At 45.9% G+C, this 24,664-nt stretch overlaps 1 protein-coding gene across 5 annotated transcripts in view; it reads right to left on the bottom strand.

Annotated features, from left to right (window-relative positions):
• sick (sickie) overlaps positions 1–24,664 on the bottom strand; it is a 959,410-nt gene that overhangs the window by 713,740 nt on the left and 221,006 nt on the right. For all 5 annotated transcript variants that reach the window (XM_077635300.1, XM_077635298.1, XM_077635296.1 and 2 more), the window contains exons 2-3: positions 10,659–10,776; positions 5,227–5,279 (exon numbers count right to left, since the gene is read on the bottom strand). In XM_077635300.1, the coding sequence (XP_077491426.1) occupies positions 5,227–5,279; positions 10,659–10,776 (171 nt within the window). The remainder of the gene's footprint in view (positions 1–5,226; positions 5,280–10,658; positions 10,777–24,664) is intronic.

The raw sequence follows: 24,664 nt of genomic DNA, 5'->3' as shown, positions 1-24,664 counted from the left end.
GAATGCCCAAGAATTTATAGTCGTTAAAAATCAGATGTCTAAAGCGTAAAATCAAACGTGGGTGAATGAAATGAGTGACGTCTCACACAAAACCAATTTACGAAATCTGTGTTGATGAGGGCAAAAAAATGTCATTAGTTACCTGAAATCAAATAAAATTAAATATATGGCATGCTCAAACATTTTACAGCTGACACTGTTCAACTAAATGGGTCTGTAATTAAGGCCACGATGAGCATCACCGGACTCAAATACTGGTGCCGTCTTACATTTTAGTCACCCGGTAACTGTCCTAAATTAAGAGGTGGCGTAAACAGTGCAAGTAGTAAATCGAGCCCTTGTGACTAGGTAGATTGAATGCCGACACAGTCAATCAAAGTGGGGTGCATTAATGAATTATGCACCGAGTCAAAGCAGGGGACGGAAACAGATGTTCGGAGAAACAAAGCTATAAAGAAGGCACCATTCAGCACTTGCGAACACTATGATAAAGGAATGGCGGCTCCGCTGCTGTGTCTAGAGATACTGCGTTTTGTATAGGACAAGCATGATGCTTCAAATCTTTGCCGCGTTATCAGTCGACAATGGCGGCAACGTGTGACGGGTAAATAACGGGCTGGGCGTCTTTCGGTGTTCTTCAAGTATCTGCAGTTATTTCACGATGCAAATGCAAGTAATCAGGACCACCGGTCTTTATTTTTATGCATAGCCACCAAGGCGCTTTTTCACACTTAAAAGACGTTGTAAAGAAAAAGTGAATATAGCGACCGATGTTTGCACGGTATAACGCGTAGTTGTGTGCAGTTTTTCTCGCGAAGATGAACGTTTTCGTTAAAACCGCGCCAGTTTTCTTTCCACGGTAGGCTCAGAAAAATTTAGCATGTACGGGTCTTAAAAAGTTTCGAGTTCTGAATTTATTACTGTGTTAGCTATTACGCACAACGAAAAACGATGAACGTTACGCGCAGACATTTGACAAAATTTTCGCGCAGAATTCCTGATGACGTCATCACAAGACGTGAAACTTTCTCCGCGAAGACCTATTGCGGGCCCGCTTGCATAACAAAGGCCGCACTCCCGAATCCCGCATACCCAAAGGGACTATAGCGTGGCGGTAACCCAATTGACACTCCGATCACGCGCTCCCTGCCATAGGAGTGCGCGAGTCACGTGCTATCTTTATGCTCCACGGGTTCTCAAGTTTCCCCTGGAGCAGAGTTGTTTCTCTACACCGCTTTGAAACGCAGAACTCTTGCATGTGCAGCTTGCAAGCGCAGAATAGAGGAACCAATACGGAAGGATAGGGGTGTGAGTTGAGAAAAAAAAGAAGAAATGAAAGGAAGGTGTCGGCACTGCGCACAAATCTCTATTAGTTCCGGCAGTTTGCGTCAGATCCACGCACGCGACGATTGCACTCATCGGTAGGGAAAGCGGAGGGGGACCATGAAGCTGCCGCCATACTTTGGGCCTGCTTGCTCGTCGGTAGCCGTGATTGTGTGACTGCTTGAATACCGCACATGTGTTGGGAGGCAAATAAGGTTTCGTGGGGAGCGCAGGGGAGGCGGTGTATGCGTCAGTCATACGGGGCATGAGACATGTACTGCGCTGCTAAATGTATGTATGTATGTATGTATGTATGTATGTATGTATGTATGTATGTATGTATGTATGTATGTATGTATGTATGTATGTATGTATGTATGTATGTATGTATGTATGTATGTATGTATGTATGTATGTATGTATGTATGTATGTATGTATGTATGTATGTATGTATGTATGTATGTATGTATGTATGTATGTATGTATGTATGTATGTATGTATGTATGTATGTATGTATGTATGTATGTATGTATGTATGTATGTATGTATGTATGTATGTATGTATGTATGTATGTATGTATGTATGTATGTATGTATGTATGTGTACGTGCAGTTGTAAATAAAAGTTTACGGTGAGCAGGTTCCCGGAAAAAAATTCTGCGCAGTTCGCCAGAACAGGTCAATGAAAACCCAGAAGCATTCAGGTATATTAGTACTCTATTTACTGGAAGGAAAACGAAACGAATGGCTAACGAGGCAACTCAGAAGCAATTTTTTTGTGCGAATCCGCATACCGTCAACATTTGCCCATGACTGTATACGTATTTAACTGTGTTCTTAAGTATAACAGCAACTTCAGTATAACAGGGACTTCCATTGGGCGCAAGTTCTGTAGGAAAATATCCATTGCTGCTTTGTTCTCCTAGAGCCTTATTTTATAACGTTACACTCCACATTCTGTTTTACTTTCGCGCGACGTCGAACGTGGTGACATCAGAAAACAGGTAAGGAAGGAAATGGTCAATCACAGACACGGCCGGTCTTGTGGCGACAGCGCCACAAGCCAACAAGCCACCTTCATGCCACCGTGTCCAATTCTGCTCAGCCACAGGCGCCAAGCTGCGGTAGTTCATTTGACGGCCGACGCCCACTTTAACTGCCTAGACTGGATTAGTGCCGATAAAGGTTGCTAGGCGTCCTCGTGCTCAGTCATTCATCGGCGTCGGCGGAGGAACGCCAGTGCGACATTGCCGCGGGATGCGTTTACGCAAGTGGCATAACGGGCGTGTTTTAATGCGAAAGCATTGCTAGCCTCATTAGACGAAATTCCGTCGGCGACCGTCGTTGTTGAGGCCGAGAGATGGTCCCAAAAAGATGACGTCACCCCGCTGTCTCCGAGCGAGGCGCACGCTTTGCGTCAAGGCCAATCGCGCTACAGGAGGAGCAGGTGGCGCCGCGTGGGGAGAACCGCGGCTACGACGCTTCAAGCGCGCTGTATAGTCGATAGGCCGCGCGAGAGAGTGTCGCCACCAAGGCGATGTGCAGCTCGAAGTCCGAACGTGTGCCGGTCTTGGTGCACAGCAACCACCTAGACGAACCATATCACAAAAAGAATGAAAGAAACTCGGCCTAGCAAACACTGCTGCTCTCGAATTCGCACACGTAAGCAGTCTTAAGTGTTTCGACCAAATTTTTGTCAAGAAAGGCGCGGCGTTTTGTTTCGTAACCTACACCATTGGGGCCAGCGGGGAGTCGCAGAGAATAAAGTGAAATGGAAATGAACTATATCTTCAAAGAATACGGTCTCTAGGATATCATATTCCTGCTACGAACAATATTTCCGAAAAAAGAGATAAACATATAAAAGAAATGTAAAGGCCGTCTTTAATAGCAAATTTTATTTAGGCTCTCAAAAATACGATACATGTCCATCTTGTTACAATAACTGTTGTACACTAGGCATCAGAAATGACCATAAAGGCAGCGCCATGACAGAAGTTTCCGAAGCCCTGCAGTAAGCTGTTTCATGTGACGCTCTGCAGCTCTTATTTTCGACGAAAGTAGGCGGAAAGGCGATAAAGATGACAACTAGATGCTTTCTAAGGTGTCTGTACGTGACCCTTAAGTCATAAAAGGCGTTGCTTGGCCGCAACGTTGGTAAGCCCAGTAAGCCGTAGACGAAAGCGTTATATTCTCGGTCATGGAATTTTTTGGGCATTAAGCGATGGGCGAATCTGATGCATAAAAGACCGGAGGTTACGTCAAAAAATGTGATTGAATGTACGCAAGGGAACCCCAGCGAACAGTTGGCTTTCGGCAGAAACGCTGTATCCCAACAGCACGTCCTGAAAGCCGATACAAAGAGTAGTGGTCGCTTAGCATGAGGGACAGTTTCACTTTGAAGGCGGACATGTTGGGTTCAGAAAGCGCAGCGGAACAGGCATAAATCGCGAGTTATTGATATCCCAGATGAGATCAAAAAGAAGAATAGGCGTGGTCAGTGGATATGATAGAAAGGCAAGGAAAATAATGCGCAATACGTGGCCGCTGAGAATCAGGTGGCCGGATGATATCAGGAACTTGCGAGAACAGACTAATCTTACTTGGCGCAGGACAGGGTTAATTGGAGGCTTAGGAGTGACCCACTTGACCTGCAGTATACGTAGTCAGGCTGAGAATAACGGTGAACCGTCGTTATAAGAAGCATTATGTGATTATTGTGGGATAAGAAGCAAGATCGCAACGATTCCGCTTTTGGGCTCCACATTTTGGATTTTAATTTCGGGTACGTACCTGCTTGCACAGTGCTTCAATTAACGAGACACCAACGACGTCTTTATCGGAATATTGTTCTCAGTAAATATTGATTCTCTGCCTTTTTCCGGCTACGTTGAGGTTTTTCCGGCAACAAAACACGCATTTCGCGTTGAGAAAATTCTATTTAAAAATCTTCCCGCCAGTCGAGTAACACTCGTGACGTTCTTATCAAAAAAAAAAAAAAGGATGGGCTGCCACAGTATTGAAGCAGGTGGCGGTGTAGGGTAGCCTTTAGGATACTCTCCCGAAAATCTGCGCTGACGGGCGTATTTTACTTGGGAAATAGGGCTGTGATGGCGACATCTGTATTTCGTTACTTCGCTTTAAACAGAAAAGAGTAAAAGGGGCATAAACTGTCCTTTAGCGAAATCCCTTATATAAACGGGAGTGCGCTAGAGGACTGCTCACTCCCTGTTTATTCCCAATATAGACGCACTCGTGTTTGCACTTTTTCGGTCTTCTAAGTTAAAAAAAAAAACCTTTTCGATGAGAGTGGCCTCTGTGAAGTTAAAACGCTTTACTCTATCGGTACGGGTGAACTAATTGTGTTTGACTCAGTGTCGCTTTAATGGAACCCTGCGTGTTACCGTACAAGGTGGAAGATACGCCCTTGTACGCGGAAATATTTTTGAAAGTGGTGTCACTCCAGCCAAACCAATGACCTGTCACATGCTACGCTGTTAGACAGGGCTAGAAATCTCACGCGTACTCTTCTCCCACCCAAGAATCATCAAACAAAAAAGGAGTCACGGAGTCTCATAGAGTATAACGTATTGACAGCACCGTTTAGTACACTTTTAAGCATATCTTTCTTTCCAATTTGAAGCGATGGGCAATGTGTCGTGATGAAACCAATATTAATGATACACTTCGTTTTCCCTCTCCGCTTCTATTGGAAAGAATTACGGTTGTTGTGGACTAATACAAACAAATCGCCAATTGCTCGTGCCAGGAAGAACCCTTTAGTGGGGCACATGCTGTTCTTCATAGCTGCGGCTTTTAACTGTCATAGAAAACCAGCGGATAAAATGAAAGCAACAAAAAACGAGCATTGCCGCAGCGGAGTTCACGACGCACCACTCACCATTTGGTCGTTAGTTTTGGGTTTCCTGTTGATGTCCGGCACTTTTACTCCAGCTGAAAGGAGAACGGGACAGAAAGAGATGCCTGTAATTTGCGTGCACGGTATTCGTGGTACTTGACATGACGGACGTTGGTCTCGATCCCAACACCTTTGAAACAATGTGAGAGTTTGGTCTGTTTTAATATAAGGCAATCACACAAACCTTGAGATCCGCAAGCACCTACTTTCAGAGGTATAGCTTGATTTTTTAAAAAAAGAGTTTGTATAAGTACGAGTTTGTAAGTAAACATACGTTAAAAAATTTAGGGGAAGTCTAAAGCTCCGCTTTGAGGTTGTGAGGCGGGAGAGTTAATTGTTGTTTTATAGATTCTTTCTTAATCAGTACCTCTTCCTAATTACTCGCACTCACTAGCATAATGCAGTAGGCATACTAGACCATGCGATACACCACAAGACACACAAGGTCTACTTACAACCGTGTCGAACGAATGCACCTCTAGATGCATGTGTGCGCCTCGCAGGCTTTTGATGTTTTGAAAGGTGGGGTCGTGCAGGTGTATGGTGGCCTCGTGTTTTGTGGCGTAAGCATGCTTAGATTTTTCTTTACGGCACTATTTCCATGAAATCGAGAAAAGGTGCCTTAATGGCATAGGTTAAGGGTGTCTGAATCGCAACCCAAGGGTCATGGGTCCGACTCCCAAGTAATTATTCTGTTTTTTACGCGTAAGCAATTTACTTCACATACTTACATGTCATAATGACATTTGAGCCATGCTACGACCTCAAAATAACATTTTAATTTAACATTTAACCACTTTAATTTCACAGCTCAACACGTTACCTCTCGACCAATCGGTATTTTCTTGACACTCCTATGCCACGCTTATCGCCTGAACGGGAGCTGAACGCTGTCGCATAATACTCATTGATTCTAACTATAGGAGAGAGGATGGAGTTGTCTTGCTTTCAATGGATGGACGCACTTTCTCGCGAATCCAAAGTTGGCTGTGCTGTGAGCACTGAGTCAGAACAGACTAGGAGGCATTTTTTTCTCAGCGGGAACGCGTGTGGATCTCTCAGGGTGAAGGAAGCGACTCGCAGTTAAAGCACCTGTTCGATTGTAGGCGCAACGAAGCGATGAAATAGGTGTGAAACCATGCTGGCCCGAAGATCTGTCCTTTTGGGTGTTCGTGCAGTCCCAGATCACGACCTGCATAACATGCACCTACGTGCCCCAAACGCGCAACTTTGAAGGATAGATATGAAAGACGCATATGCGCCTGCAAATGCTGTCATGTGTGAATCCCAGAATTAAATTCATCACTAGTTGCTTACATCCCAGGATATAAAGCCTGATCATAATGGCCTAATCCGCTGTTATTTATTAAGTGCCGCTAAGAGGTGGATAGTATTCGGTAAGGTGACTTGAAACACAACAGTGCCACTTCTGGCATTGCGGCACCCTAGTCCACGGAATAAACTACGGCAGCATTGATATCGTTTTTGTCGCGCCATTCGTTCCTATGAAACAGTATACACGCAAGCCCAAGTAGCCACTCGTCACAGCTGAAAACGTGACGTTTATTTGAACGGACTCTTGTCCTGGTGAGACTAATTAAAGAAGGGCATGTGAATCAGGGTGAAAGAGATCTTGAGAAGTGTCCATTTGCACAAACCAGATCCGGGTGAGCTGGGGGTGGTCTGACTTGTACGGTAGAGTACAATCCAGATGTCGCTATAGCTTCTTCAATTCGGGGGAAGGTTGGAAAAGGGAATTTGTTTCAGGTCGACTCCTTAATGTCCTTCAGTGGTATTTTCGGACGTCAGCATGTTAGATAGGCGTTGCTGAGTCAAAGCGCTCACGAATGATGTTTAAGGAAATCCGCTCTAAACCCAGCGATGATATTCCCTCGCCTACTTTAATGTGCATATATTTTCTCCTCTAAAATTTTCGTCTATCGAATTTAAAGAGAAAATTGGCTTTGATTTGAACCTAATCATGCAGGCATTACGGTTGTTTTAGGTAAATTAAACTGCACGCCAGCAACCAGAAAAGAAACGTACGCAATCACGCAATCTCATTTTCGGTAACGATGTTCCAAGCTGCTTTCTGTGCTTCCTTTAGCGCCCGTTGTCAGCTTTAACGCAAAGGGACACAAAGAAACCACTGCTCACAGTCTCAACGAGGCACCCTTCTTCACGAACTAGCTTGGCGTTCGCTTTCTGTTGAGCTTCCTGGCTTCTGTTCCTTGTTCTAGTCCCTCAAACCCCGCACTTCGGTTCCCAACCCCGCCACACTCTCGTTTCGCTTTTCCTCCTCTCCCAGTTTACCCCGAGGCTTAAATGGGGATGCGCGCCCTCTGGGGGACGGCGGCGGCGGGATGGAAGGCACGCAATCACCATCCTCTCCCGAGCTCCGTAGATGGCGCCGCCTTCCTTCTCCCCAAATTGTCCAACGTTCCGATGCAGCGGGCAGCGGAGCGCACGCGAGCGCCCCCGCCACAGCTACCGCACTACAGTCGCGGCGGGGGCCGAGGGAAGGAGGGGCCCAATTGGCATTCCGGGTAAACAGATTTTCACCCGGCCGCGCACACACCGGCCGAGACGTTAACGGCGCTAGCGCGGAGGCTACTGCCGTCTCCTTCCCCTCAATTGGAGGCTGAGTCACGCGTTGCTTTTCGCACAGCCCGCCTCACAATTTGCTCCGTCGTTTGCTCTTTTCTATTGCCTTTTCTTCAGCCCCGACCAGTGTGCCTGAAACTGGCACAGAAGTGGCTTTCGAATTCTCTGGCGTGAGACTACGTTGCCGACAGCCGATGTCTGGTTTTGCACGAAGGACTGCCTTTATAGTGTCTCCGGGAGACGTCATTGGTCCGTTACGCCGCTGTGGCACCCTTATCTACACTTGGATATAATAAGGGCCACCGTAAAGTGCATAAAACATTGTCCTGAGGATTTAGCACAGTAACCACAGTCGCGGTGTTGTTACGGTTGTCGCATCAGAAGTGCGCAGTTGAGTCGAGTGCTCGAGACGTTTTTCTCGAGTCCAAGTGGGTTGAAACCTCGCTCGTGCGCCATATGGCTGCCGTGGTGGTAAGCACCTGCACTTCTTTGCTCCCCCTCCCTTTTCGTTCTGTTCGCTCCATCACGGCGTGGTTAAGGTATTCATGTCAGTTACTGCGCCTATTTTTGCACCGCTAGATGGTATTGCAAATATTCCCGGAAATAGAGACGTCGTCGTCGTAGTATTAATGGTGAAAAAGCGCCCGTGCAGCCAAGTGGGACCCTAATGATGGATGGGTGCAAGGGTGTGACCACTCCATGCTCATAGCCCGTGCCTTGCGCCACGCGCTATCTTTGCCGAAGCAAACAGAGCGAACTCTGCCGGGAGAGAAACTTGTGTTCGTAGACATTTCGTCATTGCAGCATAGCCTGACCGGGGCCGTGATGGCATAACCCACATGGGCGGCATCTTTCTGTGTGCAATCACTGTTCCACATCGGCTAGCGCTGATTTTCCGCGTTACCATTTGTGTAATCGGCGTGCGAACTTGTTTATCAATTCCAACGAATGAAATCAACCACTGCCATGCCTCCTGAAATCGCTGCACGAGAGTGTAAGCGATAGCTAGTGCAAATTGATGAGAGGCTGAACAGTGGAAAAGCACCTGATAGGTAACTGTGGAAATTATTACCTCGCGTCCTTTAATTTAGCAATCGAGGTAGCTACGCCGTCCGATGAAGAAAATACCCGCTAAGTACGGAGCTCTGGAGAATGCTAACTTGCTTTTGATCTTGAGCACCAGCTACAATTTCAGCTCACGGGTGACCGGTTTGAGAGACACAGTAAAGTTAACTCTGTGTGATTGGAAACGGTGGCAGGGCGTTTCGTCTACGAGCGAAAAATTTCTGCGCAACATATTCTGTGCCTCGGAGGTGAAAGTTTAGGCCGGAAAAGGATTCATTGGCATCATTATTTTATTTCGTTCGGTGTGCTTGAGTTCCGCATCTTCTACTATTTCGTCAAGCAGATTGCATCTGTTCACGCCAAATGTGAGGGTATGGTGCCTTGACAGTTTCTTTTTTTTTCGGCCCACGCGGTCCCGTGCCGAGAAAACCAAACTTTCCAGTTGTATTTATTTAACCTCGCTTTTATAAATCTGAGTGTTTCAGGCCTCCAACAAATGTCTAGGAATTACCCGTACGCATAATAACGCCACCCAGGAGAAAGTCAAAATGTGTTATAGTGAAGATACTATGCACTACTGGACTACGCACCCCTGGATTACGCACTAAGTAGTGAGTATCTTGCTTCTATGAATCAACTTATGCACTGTTTTCCCCGCGGCATCAGATTAGAGCAATATAACTTGAGGCGCGCCGTTTTGCAAGTAGCGACGCTAATCGGAGCCGCCGATACGAGGATAGAGTGAGCTCAGCAGATGTACGGAGTCGACCACACTTGTCTTGAGCACTCGGGTGGTGTGCTGCGGAGCAAATGAAGTGAAATCTTTTCGCAACTGCTTTGCTGGCGTTAAGGCGCTGATGCCTGTGCGGTTCACGCGTCTATTCGGCTGCTCTCCAGCGCAAGCATTATCAGAGAAAGTCAATACCTGCTTTAGAATGTCGCCTTACTTCCCCCGGACGGCACCTCTCGAGTGCTCTAGGCAAGTGTGATCGACTGTGTACAGCGTCTGAACACAGTTTATACAACGATTGTGATGCCTCGCTCGTAACCGACTCAACGTTGCTTGTGGGCGTCATCAGACATTCGCTACGTCTAGGGTCACTGCACGTTACACGACATACCTTTGCCATTAAGTACCCCTTCTGGAGCATTCTGGGTAGCGGATTTTTAAAGACTGCTTTTCGTTAAGAATATGCGGTAATCTTAGATACAGAGGCAAAGATTAGGAGGCTGAAGAAAACATCACAATAGCAATTCCTCCACGTGACAATTCAAATTACATTCACAGTGAACAGACATTTCCACAGAAAACGCGTCATTCGCCTTCGATCAAATCGCACCTCTGAGATTTTAGTTTGCAGCTCTAGTTGTCATTCAGCGCTGCGCTTAGAAGTACCTGCCGGCTTCAATACTAACTACATCTATCATAATCCTCTACGGCATTTTTGGCGTGGCAATGACCTGGATTAAGTGAACTGCGCGTACACGCAGAACACTAGGCTTTACAAGGCGAACAGTAGATGGTTTCTAAGCTGTTTTTGCGGTTTATTTTCGTTTTTATGTACACCCTGTCACGTTCACAACTGCGCGTGCCCATTCAGCTTCTGACACAATAGTGATGCCGTGAGGGGAGAAAAATTAAATGAGTTACAGTTAAAGGGCCATTCGAACGCCTATCTGTAATCCTTCCCAGGCTAAACTCCCAGTTAGAGCAAGAATGTCGACAAATTGTGCGTATGTCTTACCGACAGCGTCGATGACGTCAGCGAGGAGCACCCCATCGGTGATGTCGCTCTGCAGGTCCTGAATGTAGCGCTTGTAGCGACTCCTCTCCAGGTAGTGGTTGGCCCAGTCCGTGTATATCTGCGCAGATATTAGAGGAAAATCAGCTTTTAATGTAAACAATAGAAATTTGGAATGATCGCCGAATAAAAACATATAATCGGTGGAAGCAGCAACGAGATTTACACGTAGCGTATTTTTAACGATAGCGCATGACCAAACAACTCTTCAAAACGCTGTCTTTTCTTCACCTGGTGACTTGTTAATTTCAATCAGTCGCCATCCACCATTTCCTGCAAGCAATCGAGCCTTGAAGCAATTTCTAAAAATATTCGTCATGCCAAAAAGCTTAAGCCATGATTAATCGTCCCTTTGCGATGCGAACGTAGACCGGCCACTATTGACACTATTGCAATAAGCAAGATGTTTCACTCTTTCTCGCGCTCTCATGACCATGTATGTTTGCGTTGCTGAAAAAAAAAATTGCGCGCAGTTGCCTGATTTACTTGCACGAAACGTAATAGGACTTCGCGAATGTTTGTACCCCAAGTGAAAAAGATGAACACACACACACACACACACACACACACACACACACACACACACACACACACACACACACACACACACACACACACACACACACACACACACACACACACACACACACACACACACGCACACGCACGCACACACACACACACACACACACACACACACACACACACACACACACACACACACACACACACACACACACACACACACACACACACACACACACACACACACACACACACACACACACACACACACACACACACACACACACACACACACACACACACACACACGCACGCACGTACACGCATTGTATGGGCTGAAAGTGCACGTTTCTGGGGACTCGCTAGGGCCATGCGCGCATAGCACAATATAGCATAGTCAAGAAAGGTAGGAAAACCTCCGGCCTAACCAATTTAAAAATATCAAGGCTGGCGAAACTTCAGGCCTTTTTGCCCCCACGTTCTTGCTCGGAGAATTGTCACGCACAAAACACGTCCCTACAAACAAAACTCGTCGGTGATTTAACTTGGACAACCATAGAATTTAATGCAGCCGCATAACAGAGGGCATTATTTTTGAACGCTCTTAAGTAACAGGAATGGTCACAGCAGCTTTGTTTATTCAAGAAAGCATGGCTGAAGACATGGCGGCCAAAAAGAACGAGTAAGTGGAGCTTCGCAAAAATATTGTAGTTCTTTTGGCAAACACAGCTGCTCGGGCCACAAATTTATGCCGAGAAGAAAACAAAGTGTAATTGTTCTCACAGGCAGACTTCGTTTCGGTTCCAAAAATTGGAACTGAACTGAATGTTTATAAAGTGCAACACTGGCGAGTGAGTAATAAAATCCGAATCCACGAAAGGCTGAACCGGACGCCCACATAAAAAAAGATGAAAAAAATGTCAGTAATCTTTACATGCCAGTCCGAGCTTGAAGCTTGAAGTGCCTTGGTGAAGTCTGCGTTTTCCGGGCAAGATCTTTAGACAATTTACGCCTTTAGACTCAATTGTAGTTGCGTATTTAGACGGAAAGGACTGCGAGCTCTCGAAAGCCACGGTATGGCATTGCGGCCCCTAATAATAATAATAATAATAATAATAATAATAATAATAATAATAATAATAATAATAATAATAATAATAATAATAATAATAATAATAATAATAATAATAATAATAATAATAATAATAATAATAATAATAATAATAATAATAATAATAGGTTTTGGTGGGAAAGGAAATGGCGCAGTATATGTCTCATATATCGTTGGACACCTGAACCGCGCCGTAAGGGAAGGGTAAAGGAGGGAGTGAAAGAAAGAAGGAAGAGAGAGGTGTCGTAGTGGAGGGCTCCGGAATAATTTCGACCACCTGGGGATCTTTAACGTGCACTGACATCGCACAGCACACAGGCGCCTTAGCGTTTTTCCTCCATGAAAACGCAGCCGCCGCGGTCGGGTTCGAACCCGGGAACTCCGAATCAGTAGTCGAGAGCTCTAACTACTGAGCCACCGCGGCGGGGAGCGGCCACTAGTCACCCCACAATTTTCGTCCCTGGTGAAATGTACTGTGAGGGGCGTCCTTGGAAGCACTTCGTAAATTTCCGAGAAAAATTGCGCAGATTTTCATGGTAATATTACATCTTCACTCAGGAGGATGTTAATTAGATATTGCTTCATTATTTACTACCCTCCTGTCCAGCTCAAGACTCCTTTTTTTCCGAGCTGGGAGCTCACATCAGAGCACTAAGCGACGACTTTTCCCACACACACACACACAAAAAGGTAAGGAATTAGGTACGGCTTGTAACAAATACGAGGAGAATTAGGATATAAAAAATCTGTTACCTAGGAAGGCGTGGTTTAGTTGGAAAGATATGAGGCCTTAGAAGCTTTAGAACGGTTTTTTTTTTTTTTGCCAAGTAGCAATGAGTCTACTACGATTTCGAGCAATCACCCTAAGCATGGGCGGATGCACCATTGCAAGTCTTTGAATAAAAAAAAAAAGCCTAGGTTGGTGTGATGCATACGAAGTAGTAGTGAAATGGGAGGGAGTGCTGACATTGCAATCTTAAAGTGAATCTTATTTCTCAAATGACAGAAATTTATAGCAAAAAGGCAACATTCCCAAAAGCAAGAGTAGTGGTGGTAAAACTTTATTGGATGCACTGGGGCAGGTTTTAGAGGAAAGTGGAGGGTTTCACAGCTCCTTTGCCTGGGTGGAAGTCCTGATTCCGGGACACCATCGGCGGAGCTGCTGCCCGCGCTCTTTGGACCACAGCCCTCTGGGACTCCAGGTCCAAGTAGCCGGACAAGGTTGGCTCCCAGCACTCTCTCATTGGCTGATTAACTCTCTTCATTTGCGGAGATTTCTGGCGGGGGGCCCATACCATATGATATGCGTCTGCCCACATCTCACAAAATTTACAGTACCCCGGAATAGTTGGGTCTATGTGTTTTAGAATCGCAGAGCTTAGAAACGACCACGTTTGCAGCCTTCTGAGGTGTCGTTCCTCAGCTCTACCCGGGCCGTTGGCGGGCTCTGGGAACGTCTACCTACTGAAGCGCAGATATGTTGTAATGTCCGCACATGTGGTAAGCGGATTCGGTACAGGAGTCCCGACAGAGCCTGGGCATTCCGTGGAATGCACGGGGGAGAGACGCTCGGGCGGCTGTGTGAGCAGCCTCATTCCTTTCTATTCCCTGGTGTCCGGGCACCCATACGAATTGTTTTGTTCCCTGCATTGAGCTATGTTGCGCGTTTGCTAAAATTTTGCTGGCAAGCGGCGCTATTATTCCCCTTATATAATTTAGATAGGCGTGTTGAGATTCAGAAATTATGTGCGTGGCGTCGGAGTGAGTGGCTGCCAGCACTATCGCCCCTTCCTCGGCTAACGCAACTTTACTAGTTTTCACCAAGAGTCCATCCACCTGCTTTCCCTCGTGTATGACCGCGACGGTGCAGATGCCCTCTTGCGTAGGGCACGCCGCGTCTACATAATACGTGCCATTTTTGCTGCCGTAATACTTCTCTATAGCTCTAGCTCTGGCTTCTCTCCTACCTTGATTGTGCTCGGGATGAACGTTTTTTGGTATTGACTTGACTAGTTTATCTCTTGAAAAGATCCTCGAGCTATCAATTCGAATGATGCGGAGGGGAATGCGTTGGAATGTGGGCTGTGATTTCGTGAGATGGATGGAAGATAGCAGCGTCACATTTGAGGGGTAGTGGCAGTTGATGCTCGTCTTTTTTTCTTTATTTTTGTTTAACAGTGTTGGAAATTGGTCTTAAAATTCGCCATTTTCTTTAAATACGTTTTCTGTCCTAAACTTCTAACCATATGTCACCTCTGTGATTTTTAGCCACCAATCCTCCAATCGCTTTTGCTAACTTCCACCGCAGATTTATTTACATAACAATTGTTATCTCTTAATCCCAGATCCTCAGGGAGAGTGACTGTGGCTGCATCGACATCCGGATGGATGCCATCTCGTTTGAGTATGAGCTGTCCAATTGTTTCTACAGATATACAACACACAGCACATGTGTCATCTTCGTCAAATTTCTTTTTGTAGTTTATCTCTAGAAAAGATTATCGAGCTATCGATTCGAATGATGCGGAGGGGAATGCGTTGGAATGTGGGCTGCGTGTTCTAAGGAAGCCTGATTTCGCTTGAAAGAGTAGGGCACTGCCTCTTGAGTTATCACAGAACGATTCCTTCCTGATTTCCTTTTCCAGTATCGATATAGTGCTTCGAATTAATCCAGTTTTTATCTTCCGCGTTTTTTACTGGTCGTTTGATGCATTTTCTCAGCCCTTGTGTTCTGCATACTTAACGTTTAGTTTCCTAGTCCTGTTGGGCCATTGTGATTCAATGCCCTTTGTGTATAAGTATTTAAATACCTTAGCTGCCCATCTGTTATCGCCCAATTTCCTCAGGCGTTATTGATATAATATTTTAGTCTGAGCTTCCCGTGCTTCGTACGATGCCCAACCCATATCCCCTGTACTGCTTCGTTTGTGGTTTTTCCGTGGGAACCAAGTGCTAATCTTCCAAAAGCTCTCTGATTTACTTCTAATCTCGACTGAACTTCTGCCCTTAAGCACAGAACCGCATTCCCAAAAGTAAGCCCCGGCAGCATTACTCCTTCCCAAATACCTCTGAGTACTTCATATTTATTTACCCCCCCCCCCCCCCCCCCCCTGATGCCTATGTATGATTGTCCCGGTAATCTCTTCACCTTTTTGGTTTGGTTTGGTTTATGGGGGTTTAACGTCCCAAAGCGACTCAGGCTATGAGAGACGCCGTAGTGAAGGGCTCCGGAAATTTCGACCACCTGGGGTTCTTTAACGTGCACTGACATCGCACAGTACACCTCTTCACCTTTTTACCGTACCAGACTTTTCATGCTTTTCCGTGTATATCTGCCCTTCGTTTACCCATACCACGAGATATTTGTATTTGGCCACTCCGGGTATTTCATGCCCTTGAGTTGTAAGCACCTGATCAGTTGTATCATTGAAAATCCTCACACCGGACTTAGCTGTGCTAAAATCGAAATCTAGAGCGTCTCCTTCACCTCCACAGCAATTAACCAGAGCTTGCAAATCTTCCTGGCGATCTGCCAACAGTACAATATCGTCCGCATACATTAAACCCTGTAGTCGTTGCTCAACGACCTTTCCCCCTGCTCTGTAAGACAGCTCATAAACTAAATTACTTTATTGTAGCCTTCTTTCTATATTTATCATATAAAGCATGAACAACAGCGGTTGGTAGAGGACAGCTTTGCGTTAATCCTTCGCGTACATCGACAGTTGTACTTTTTATCCCTTCCCATGTAAATTGAACTTTATTATCTAAGTATATTTCCTGTAAAAAATCAATTACCTCATGACCAAAACCTTCCTGTTTTAATATGTGCCAGAGAAGTCCTCTGTTCACGTCGTCGTATGCCCCGCTTATGTTCAGGGGGGGGGGGGGGGGGGGGCTAAATACAAAGGTCTGTTTTCCGCCTTAGCTATCTCTATGCATTGGATAAGCACAAACAGGCTATCTAAGCGCCTACCACTTCTGATCCAATCATGTAGTTCTGCGAGTATCGAATGACTTTCTACTCATGACTACATTTTTAATTTTCCCACCTTCATCGCCAGCTTGCATATAACTGATATTAATGTAATCGGTCTGAAGTAGCCCACTGACTCATGGCGCCCTCTTGGAGCAGTGACCGAAACTGGCGCGTTCGGCGCGGATTTATGGCGCCTTCTGTGCGCTGCTGCACAAACTAGTGCCTCAGCGCGAGATGCTAGCAGTTTAACAGCGGGGAGAAAGGCTACCTGTCATATTTTACAATTCTCTTAAATAAATTTTGATAGGCTCCAATTGTTCAAACGAGATGTGCAGTTTGGTGAGGCGTTTTAGCAAGTGCCATAAAGCGTAGGCTTCAGGCACGCCTGCATGCTCTTGCATTTGTAACAGGTCGCAGAAAAGCAGCCACATGTTCGAACTTGGGCTTGCCGCGTGGAGGCACTTGCTTGCTCTTGCTTTTGGACTGCACTACCCACTGATGCAAGTTGATGAAGACGACGACTGCAGAAGCAGACCACGAGAAGTTGGCAGTTTTAACTTGGAAGGAGGAAGGCCGCGGCGATGACCGTACAAAATTATCCAGAAAGGCTATCAGACCCAATAGTTTTCGACAGTAGCAACTGATCAATGACATCCTCTAATCCTGCTAAAGTTAAGTGGCCACTTATCGTCAAGCACTCATCCTCTGAAAGGGGCTTCGCAACGGAGACGAAGTGCGCCATACCCTCAGCATCAGAGGCGTTGGAGGAAGTGATAAACAGAGACGTATATTATTTCTCGAATTCGGATGTTAATAAATACATGCTAGTGACCAAAGCACCACTAAAAAATGTACTGATATTCTCTTGGCAAAAGCATGACGGCAAGAGTGCAAAATGCAATTGGTGCGATACCGAATAAGGGCAGCCGTGCCGCAATCTGCATCAAGCTGTTGAAGCTAACACTTGACATCACCGATTTCTTCCGAGTACAAGCCAGGAGCGTCAAAATCAAGATCTTAAAGGTTATAAAGTGTGCTCAGCAACTGCTTCTATTCTGAGTTTTGTAGCGATAGCTACATTACGGTAGCATTTCGAGCCTTCAGCGTGGCAGTGGCGGCGCCGCCACGCTGTCACGTGCTTGGTCACGTAGTGCGGAGCAGCTGCCGGCGGCGCGGCGCCGTGGCTGATCACGTGGTTGGTCACGTGACCAAGTTCCACTCAGCCAGCTGTAGCTATCGCGTCACTCCAGGTTTAACCAGAGCTAAACCACCGCCAATTTTTTTTAAGTAGGACCTTACCGAAAAGATTTTATCTGCTATGCTTCGCACTTCCTGTTTAAACATCTCTCGAGCTTCATGTAAATGCACTCTCTTTGAGAAACAAGACTGGAAACTTAAAACCTCATCTCCAATCAGCGTAGCATTGAGCTACCGAGAGCCCAACGAGGTAGGAACTTACAACGGGTATGTTCACTGTTGTGTCCCCTGTGCTGTGTCCCCTTCTTTCTACAGTCGTGTCCGGAAGTTGTTGTCAATGCAGCAAAAGACACGCGATAATTTCACACTGTTTATTTACTACTAAAGAGGGTGCGACCAGCGTCGACCGAGGCGGATGCCGAACTGCCGCGCCAGAAGGACAGAGGGGATGGCGCGGCGTCCACACGAGGGAGTGGCTTCCCAGAACAAGAGGGCGCGGGGGCCCGCCGTGGGGGGCATCTTGCGACGGCGCGCGAAGAGGGGCAAGTGGCCGTTAGAATGGAACACTGGTGACACAGAACAGTACGAAAGAAGGGGACACAGCACAGGGGACACAACATTCACGAATAGGCCCAGTAACCATGCTGTGATAACAGAAAGACACTGGCTTTGCGCAACACGGGATGAGTCGGATAAGGAGAGCCGAAGATAACGCAGATCCGGTCCAGACGGGCATGCGAACGTCCTTGGATACGCATATAGGGGCAGGACGTCGGCAGAGATAGTGCAGTACTTAGTACGCCCGCGTTTTCAGCAATGCCCGATAGACGTGCACCACTTCTGTCGCTACTTCTGCTCGGTACAGAATGATCATTAGGGTTACACACATAGTTAAAGTAGTCCCCCATCGAACAACGTGACGCTCAGATTCAAGAACACTCAGGTTTTCGAAGAAAGCTACTTTCTCAGCCCGATCACTGAATGCGAAAATGTTTATCAGCCGCCAAAACTCGCCTTACAACCGAAAGCCGCAATATATGAACCAGCCCTCCGTATCTACTTGGTACACAAGATTAGATTAGGGTATGCTCTTTTTTTCAGGAACAGGAGACAACCCGCCGAAAGACACATAGAAGAGTGTGACAAGCAAATATTGTCATATGCTAGAAAAGGCCGGAGGGCTCTTTCTGTCACGTCACTCACTCTTAATCTGAATCTGATCTCTTCGTACGGCCGCGGGTTCAAATCCCGCTCGAGGGCATAAGTATGGTAAGCTTCTGCTTTCTCGTAGACTACATACAGACAGACGGCCGCCGGGTTATCGTTTGCATGGCCGCATGGTATAGGCCTAAGATGAAGCTAAGGCCACGTTATAGCTCGTCTGCCTACCATGTAAATATCCTTTAAACACGCTAGAAAATAGAAAGTATTTGAAGACTATAAGTAGTGAACTTTACAATTCAATTACACCATTTCTCTAGAGGCACAAACATTCATCAAACTTTTTTCTTGTCAATTACTATGCACCGTTTTTTCATTCAAGATCCCAAGTGCTTTTTTCGACTAGAGAAAACACTGAGCTCATTAGAAGCTCATCCATTACAGTGTTCTCTCTTTTTTCCCCATCCGGACACGTCTGACGGCACTTCGACCCAGTCGAATGAGTTCCCTAATGAGCTTGCGATCTACTTTCACATGCGATTCAGGACCTGCCGAAGGTGCCTGGAAAATTTGGGGGGCAAGTTACTGAGAAAAAAACTAAGATAAAGAAAGCTCATAAAAAATAACCTACCACCTCGGCTGCTCGAAGAAGAGGCGAAGAAAAAGCACATTTTCAAGTTGTTTTGCAACACACACACAAACAAAGAACGCGGTGCGGGCCGGCGTCAGAAAATTGTAATGCTAATTAGAAATCAATAAGGTCACTCTCCCTGGAGAGCCTCGTACTAAATATGCGCAATAAAATGTGGAAAAAAGTGCAGACGATATTCGTTACACATGGTATGTTTGTTTCTGGCATTAAGCCAGTAAGGAATGCAAACCCGAAATTTTGGCATCTACTACGTAATAAATTAAGAAATAAACGTAAACGTTCCAGCCGGAATGGGTCGGCCCAGATTGTAAAGCCATAACATTAGTGTTTCACGACTCGTTCCTTGATACTACCAGAATCCAGACATTGATGCCTACTGATGCCTTGTCTATGAGCTCTCTACGCTTGGTAGAGAATCAGCACAGCAGAGGCTTTACTCTATACTTCCAATGGGTGCCCTCTCACATAGGAGTCAGAGGCAATGAGGTGGCAGACAGTCTCGCCCATAAAGCTCCGTCCAGAAATTCATCAACAAAAGTACCTCAAGATGGAAAAAGTCTCTTCAAAGAAACGGTGCTCGATCATTTTAGTACCCTTTGGAGTGCTCCCCACAAGCCATGTGTGACCAAGGTACTGAGAAGATCCCAGGCCACTCTACTGCATCGAATTCACACGGGCTGTGCTCGTACTCCTGCCTGGATGCATAAGACGGGCATAGCATCGTCTTCGCTCTGTTCTTTATGTGGTGTGTGCGGGGATATAGAACATTGCATTATGTACTGCCCAAAGTACAACGCGGAAAGGTATGTGATGTACGCTTCCTTCAAGAAGACAGGCGCCCTTCACAGTACAGTTCAGGGCATTGTCTACCCGAGTGGAAACCAGACATGCAGAAGGGAGGCTGCACGCCTTCTTTTAACATTTCTGCAGTACACTGATACTTTCTCTAAGTGGTGACAGCAAGAACGGACTATGTATGGTCTACTGTGATTGAATGTGTGCGTAGATGGTGTCTTCTGGAGTAGTCTTTGTTCTGATGTGAGTGAATCTGTGCATAGATGGTGGTTGCGAGAGTGAAATATGCAGTATTATAAGTGACTGTGCGCATAGCGGGGGCAGATCAGATAGGTTTTAGGTAGTTATTAACATATAAGTGGCGCTACGGTGGAGCAATTGCCGGCAGAATAAGCAAGGCTAATCCCATTAACCTGTACCATACAACTCAACTCCTGACTTTGAACATTTTCGTGCAGTAATTAAGGCTGAGAAAAATCGAGCACTCTTGAGCATGCGGTGCGTCATCGGTTTTGTTTTAGTGTAAAACCTTCTGTTTAGCGCAGCTGGAAAAAGTATAGCAGCTGCGGTAATTCACCATTTCATTGGTAGGAAGATTGACCATGATGTCTCAATGCGCTTCCTTTTTTTTTTTTTGCTGCGACAGCACCGCGCAAACTTTTTTCAAGTACAAACGCTGCTGTCGATCGACCAAATGATTAAACAGCGCTGTTCACCATGGATTGCTTATCTGACCTTGCATTGCAGCTGTCTATTTTAGCATTTTCTAAAGAAGACCAAAGCTGATTTGAGCAACTGTGAGAATAGTCGAATCATATAAGACTTTAAAATTCTTGGTCATCTATATAAAAAAGCGCGCCGATCACGTGACCTGTTATCCGCATGGCTCGACGCAACTCGAACCGTTGGCCCTTGTGTCCTTTGAGAAGGAAGTATATTAGTAGCGACTTATATGGCACCATAGTTGAACAGCTAGCCTGTGCAGAACTGAAAATTTTTCGCAAAAGCTATTCCGTTATTACAACTTCATCAACAAACAAACAAACAACCAAACAAGCAAGCAAGCAAGCAAACAAACAAACATTCGATTCGGATGCTGTTAGTGGTACCGTCCCAAGTGCAACTTGGTAGAGCGCCTTAGTACCTACTGCATTAACCCAACGACTCATTTTCAGCAGGGCTATTTACAGAGGCTAAGTCCTCACACTCGGTCGTTAGGTGCCTCGCATCGTATTCAAGCAACTGGGAACCCGAAGTAGCAGCACGTGGCTATCCATGGTACGTCCTCAGCTGCGTTTACACGAGTGTGACGCATGGAGTAGCTTGCTTGGGGCACTAATAATGCAGGGCCAACTTCGGCGAGTGGCGAGGGTTACGCGCGCTGCGAGTCTTTAAGAACGCGGTTTTCGGCTCTTTACTGAGGGGTAGCTTGGGCGGTGTTAGCGTAACATGCTTTTGTTTAAGGGGTCGCAACTGAGTGCGACACACGCTACCCTAACACCCGGTTGTTCCTTCCCCCTTTCTCACCTGGTCCTGCTGGTTGGTAGCTTTATGGGGTTTAACGTCTCAATGCGACTCAGGCTATGAGGACGCCGTAGTGGAAGGCTCAGTATAAATCCCACAACCTGGGGTTTTTACCGTGCACTGACACTGAGCGTTTCGCCTCTGCCGGAATGCGACTGCCGCAGACGGGATCGAATCCGCCTCTTTCGGGTCAGCAGCCGAACGCTGTAACCACTGATCCCCTGCGGCGGCTTCATGGGTATCTGCGGACGTTCCAGCCGAGGCTAGGATAGTTTTAAAATGTATGCCTGGACTATAAGAACAGGTGTTTAAACGTGCTGCTGCTATAGAGGGGTGAATGTGGACTTTAAAATTTTACCTTTCCGGTTTAATTTCTGAAGGTTTAACGTTCCAAATAGACTCAGAGTACGAGGGACGCCGTAGTGAAGGGCTCCGAAAATTTCCACCCCTTGGGTTTTTTTAACCCCTTGGGGTTTTTATCGCACAGTTCACGGGCCTCTAGAATTTCGCTTCCATCAAAATTCGACCGCCTAGGCCGGGATCGAACTAACGTTTTTCGGGTCAGCAGCCGAGCGCCATAACCACTCAGCCACCGCGGCGGCATTTTACCGTTCCTTCAGATGGGTAAAATATGGTGTAATTAAAGTCACATGAAAAAAACATGGTCCAGCACAGCTGCACCAGCTAGCTAACACAAGTAAAAGTATAATAATGTTTCCATAGCTTCACAGCTTCGGAACTGAAACCAGAAAAGCCCACACAAAAGCAAGTTTCAATTGGGTGAAATACGAGCCTGTAAGGTGTTATGTAATATTCACGATGCTTGCATTACATAAAAGATATCTCAAAGAGCTTTTTGAATCTTCTTCTAATGATAGTGAAAAGCGTGTTTAGTTGTGCAACGTACGGATCTTCGGACTCGAAGGAAGACTTCACGGCAACCTCTTTTCAGGAATTCCATTCGAATGATATTGGTACTCCGAATCTTTAAGTGCCTTGAAAATTGAACATGAATGGCGATTGCGGTTCCATGCTAAGACTGAAATCCTAACTGCGCGAGAACGCGATTGAATGCCGAACAAAAAAAAAACTGTTTTCTTTGTGATGGGAAATTATGATTCGAAGCAGAGAAATGGAGACGCAATTCTCGTATTACATGCTGCTTTTTGTGCTAAGAACAAAGACGCACCTACAAGACATCACCAAATGTGCCCTGCGCAGACGAATAAGACAAAAATAAAAAATAGACGTTGTATTTTTCTAATTTAACTCTAACTGAACATACATATAAGCCTACACAGAAGTTGATGCGTATAATTCAACAGTGGAGAAAGTTTACATAAGACAAGTGAAGGGAAAAGGAGAAGCGCTATCCAAGAGCGCCGAAAGAGGTCTGTGTAAGAGTGAGCAGCGCACGCGCATAATTGGATAAAAGTGTAGGCGGGAAACACACAGCTGTTATCAGTGAATTTCGCAGTATAGGAAACGCGAAGCATGAATATTTGTGTACTTTTTCAACCCTGCTCTGAAGAGGCTCTAGCGTCTATCCCTAGAGTTTCTCAATCTCGCCACTAATCTAATGTTGGTATTATCAAGTGATTTTTTTCCCCGCTCATATAATGTATGTTTCTGGTGCGGGTGCAGCGTATAGTCCGGCTGCTGCTCTCTCAAAATTGAAACTGGAAGTGCCTACCGCACCACTAGTAGTCTTGTTTAAGAGATGTTCATTGCCTTAAGGTCTACAGGGAGTATGTAATGATAAATAAAAATGACCCGCCGTGGTGGTTCAGTGGTTAGAGCGCTCGGCTATTGATCCGTAGTTCCCGGGTTCGAACCGGACCGCGGCGGCTGCGTTTTTATGGAGGAAAAACGCTAAGGCGCCCGTGTGCTGTGCGATGTCAGTGCACGTTAAAGATCCCCAGGTGGTCGAAATTATTCCGGAGCCCTCACTCCACTACGGCACCACTTTCTTCCTTTCTTCTTTCACTCCCTCCTTTATCCCTTCCCTTACGGCGCGGTTCAAGTGTCTGACGATATATGAGACACGTACTGCGCCATTTCCTTTCCCCAAAGACCAGTTATTATTATTATTATTATTATTATTATTATTATTATTATTATTATTATTATTATTATTATTATTATTATTATTATTATTATTATTATTATTAATAAATAAAAATGATGGTTAAATAAATTGAAAAATGATGGCCCGTCTATATGATTCGGGGTGTAAGCGGGGATTAGGTCCCTATGTCCAAGCAGTATATGACAGAGCACTGTTCGGCGAGAGATCCTCTGCCGCCAGGTGCATTTTCCTCGTCGGCCTCAGTGACGGCCAAGCCCACACCACGGGGTGCATATCGGCCTGAGTATTTCGGCACTTGTAGAGTGGACGCTCGAGGCAGCGACATAAATCTCGAAATTTAGGTACGGTAGGAGTGAGGGCAACCCCGCCCCAGGCCCTCCTCAGCGCAACCTACTCGTTAGGGGCTGGAGCGCGAGGAGGTTTACCGCACACGGAGGGACGATAGCACGCGTGTGGAGTTTGTGTAGTGCATTAGTTCTTTCTGTAAAGAACGCAACGAGGATTAATTAGCACGTTCTCGATCTTGAGCAATAATACGCTAACTCGATTCATTTCTGACCCCAGAAAAAGTGACAAACCTAAACTTTGGAGTTTGCTGAGTGCCGCTTACACGGAGCGCCATCAGTTTATGCAGCCTGTTTGAATAGATGTACCACTGAATGGCATTTGCTCTCCCTGGAGAAAAGAAATCTTTTACCTTTGCTACTGAGAGTCCATACTTCGAAAACTAAAATATGCGTGTTCTGGTCGCTATTGAACGACGTCTGTGAGGTGCGATACTCATGAGGTGCAAAGTTACAGATGAGTGACAAGATGATGAAGGTGAATAACGAACCGAACGTAGGTGTAACACATTCGGGAGCTATAGCTCGAGATACGCTTACGGCTGAGACAAAAAAGGTATGAACAAGTCCAT

The sequence above is a fragment of the Amblyomma americanum genome, chromosome 8, assembly GCF_052857255.1.
Source record: "Amblyomma americanum isolate KBUSLIRL-KWMA chromosome 8, ASM5285725v1, whole genome shotgun sequence".
NCBI classification, from domain to species: domain Eukaryota; kingdom Metazoa; phylum Arthropoda; class Arachnida; order Ixodida; family Ixodidae; genus Amblyomma; species Amblyomma americanum.
Note: the sequence above shows the minus strand (reverse complement) of the source record. Positions and strands in the feature narration are given on the sequence as shown.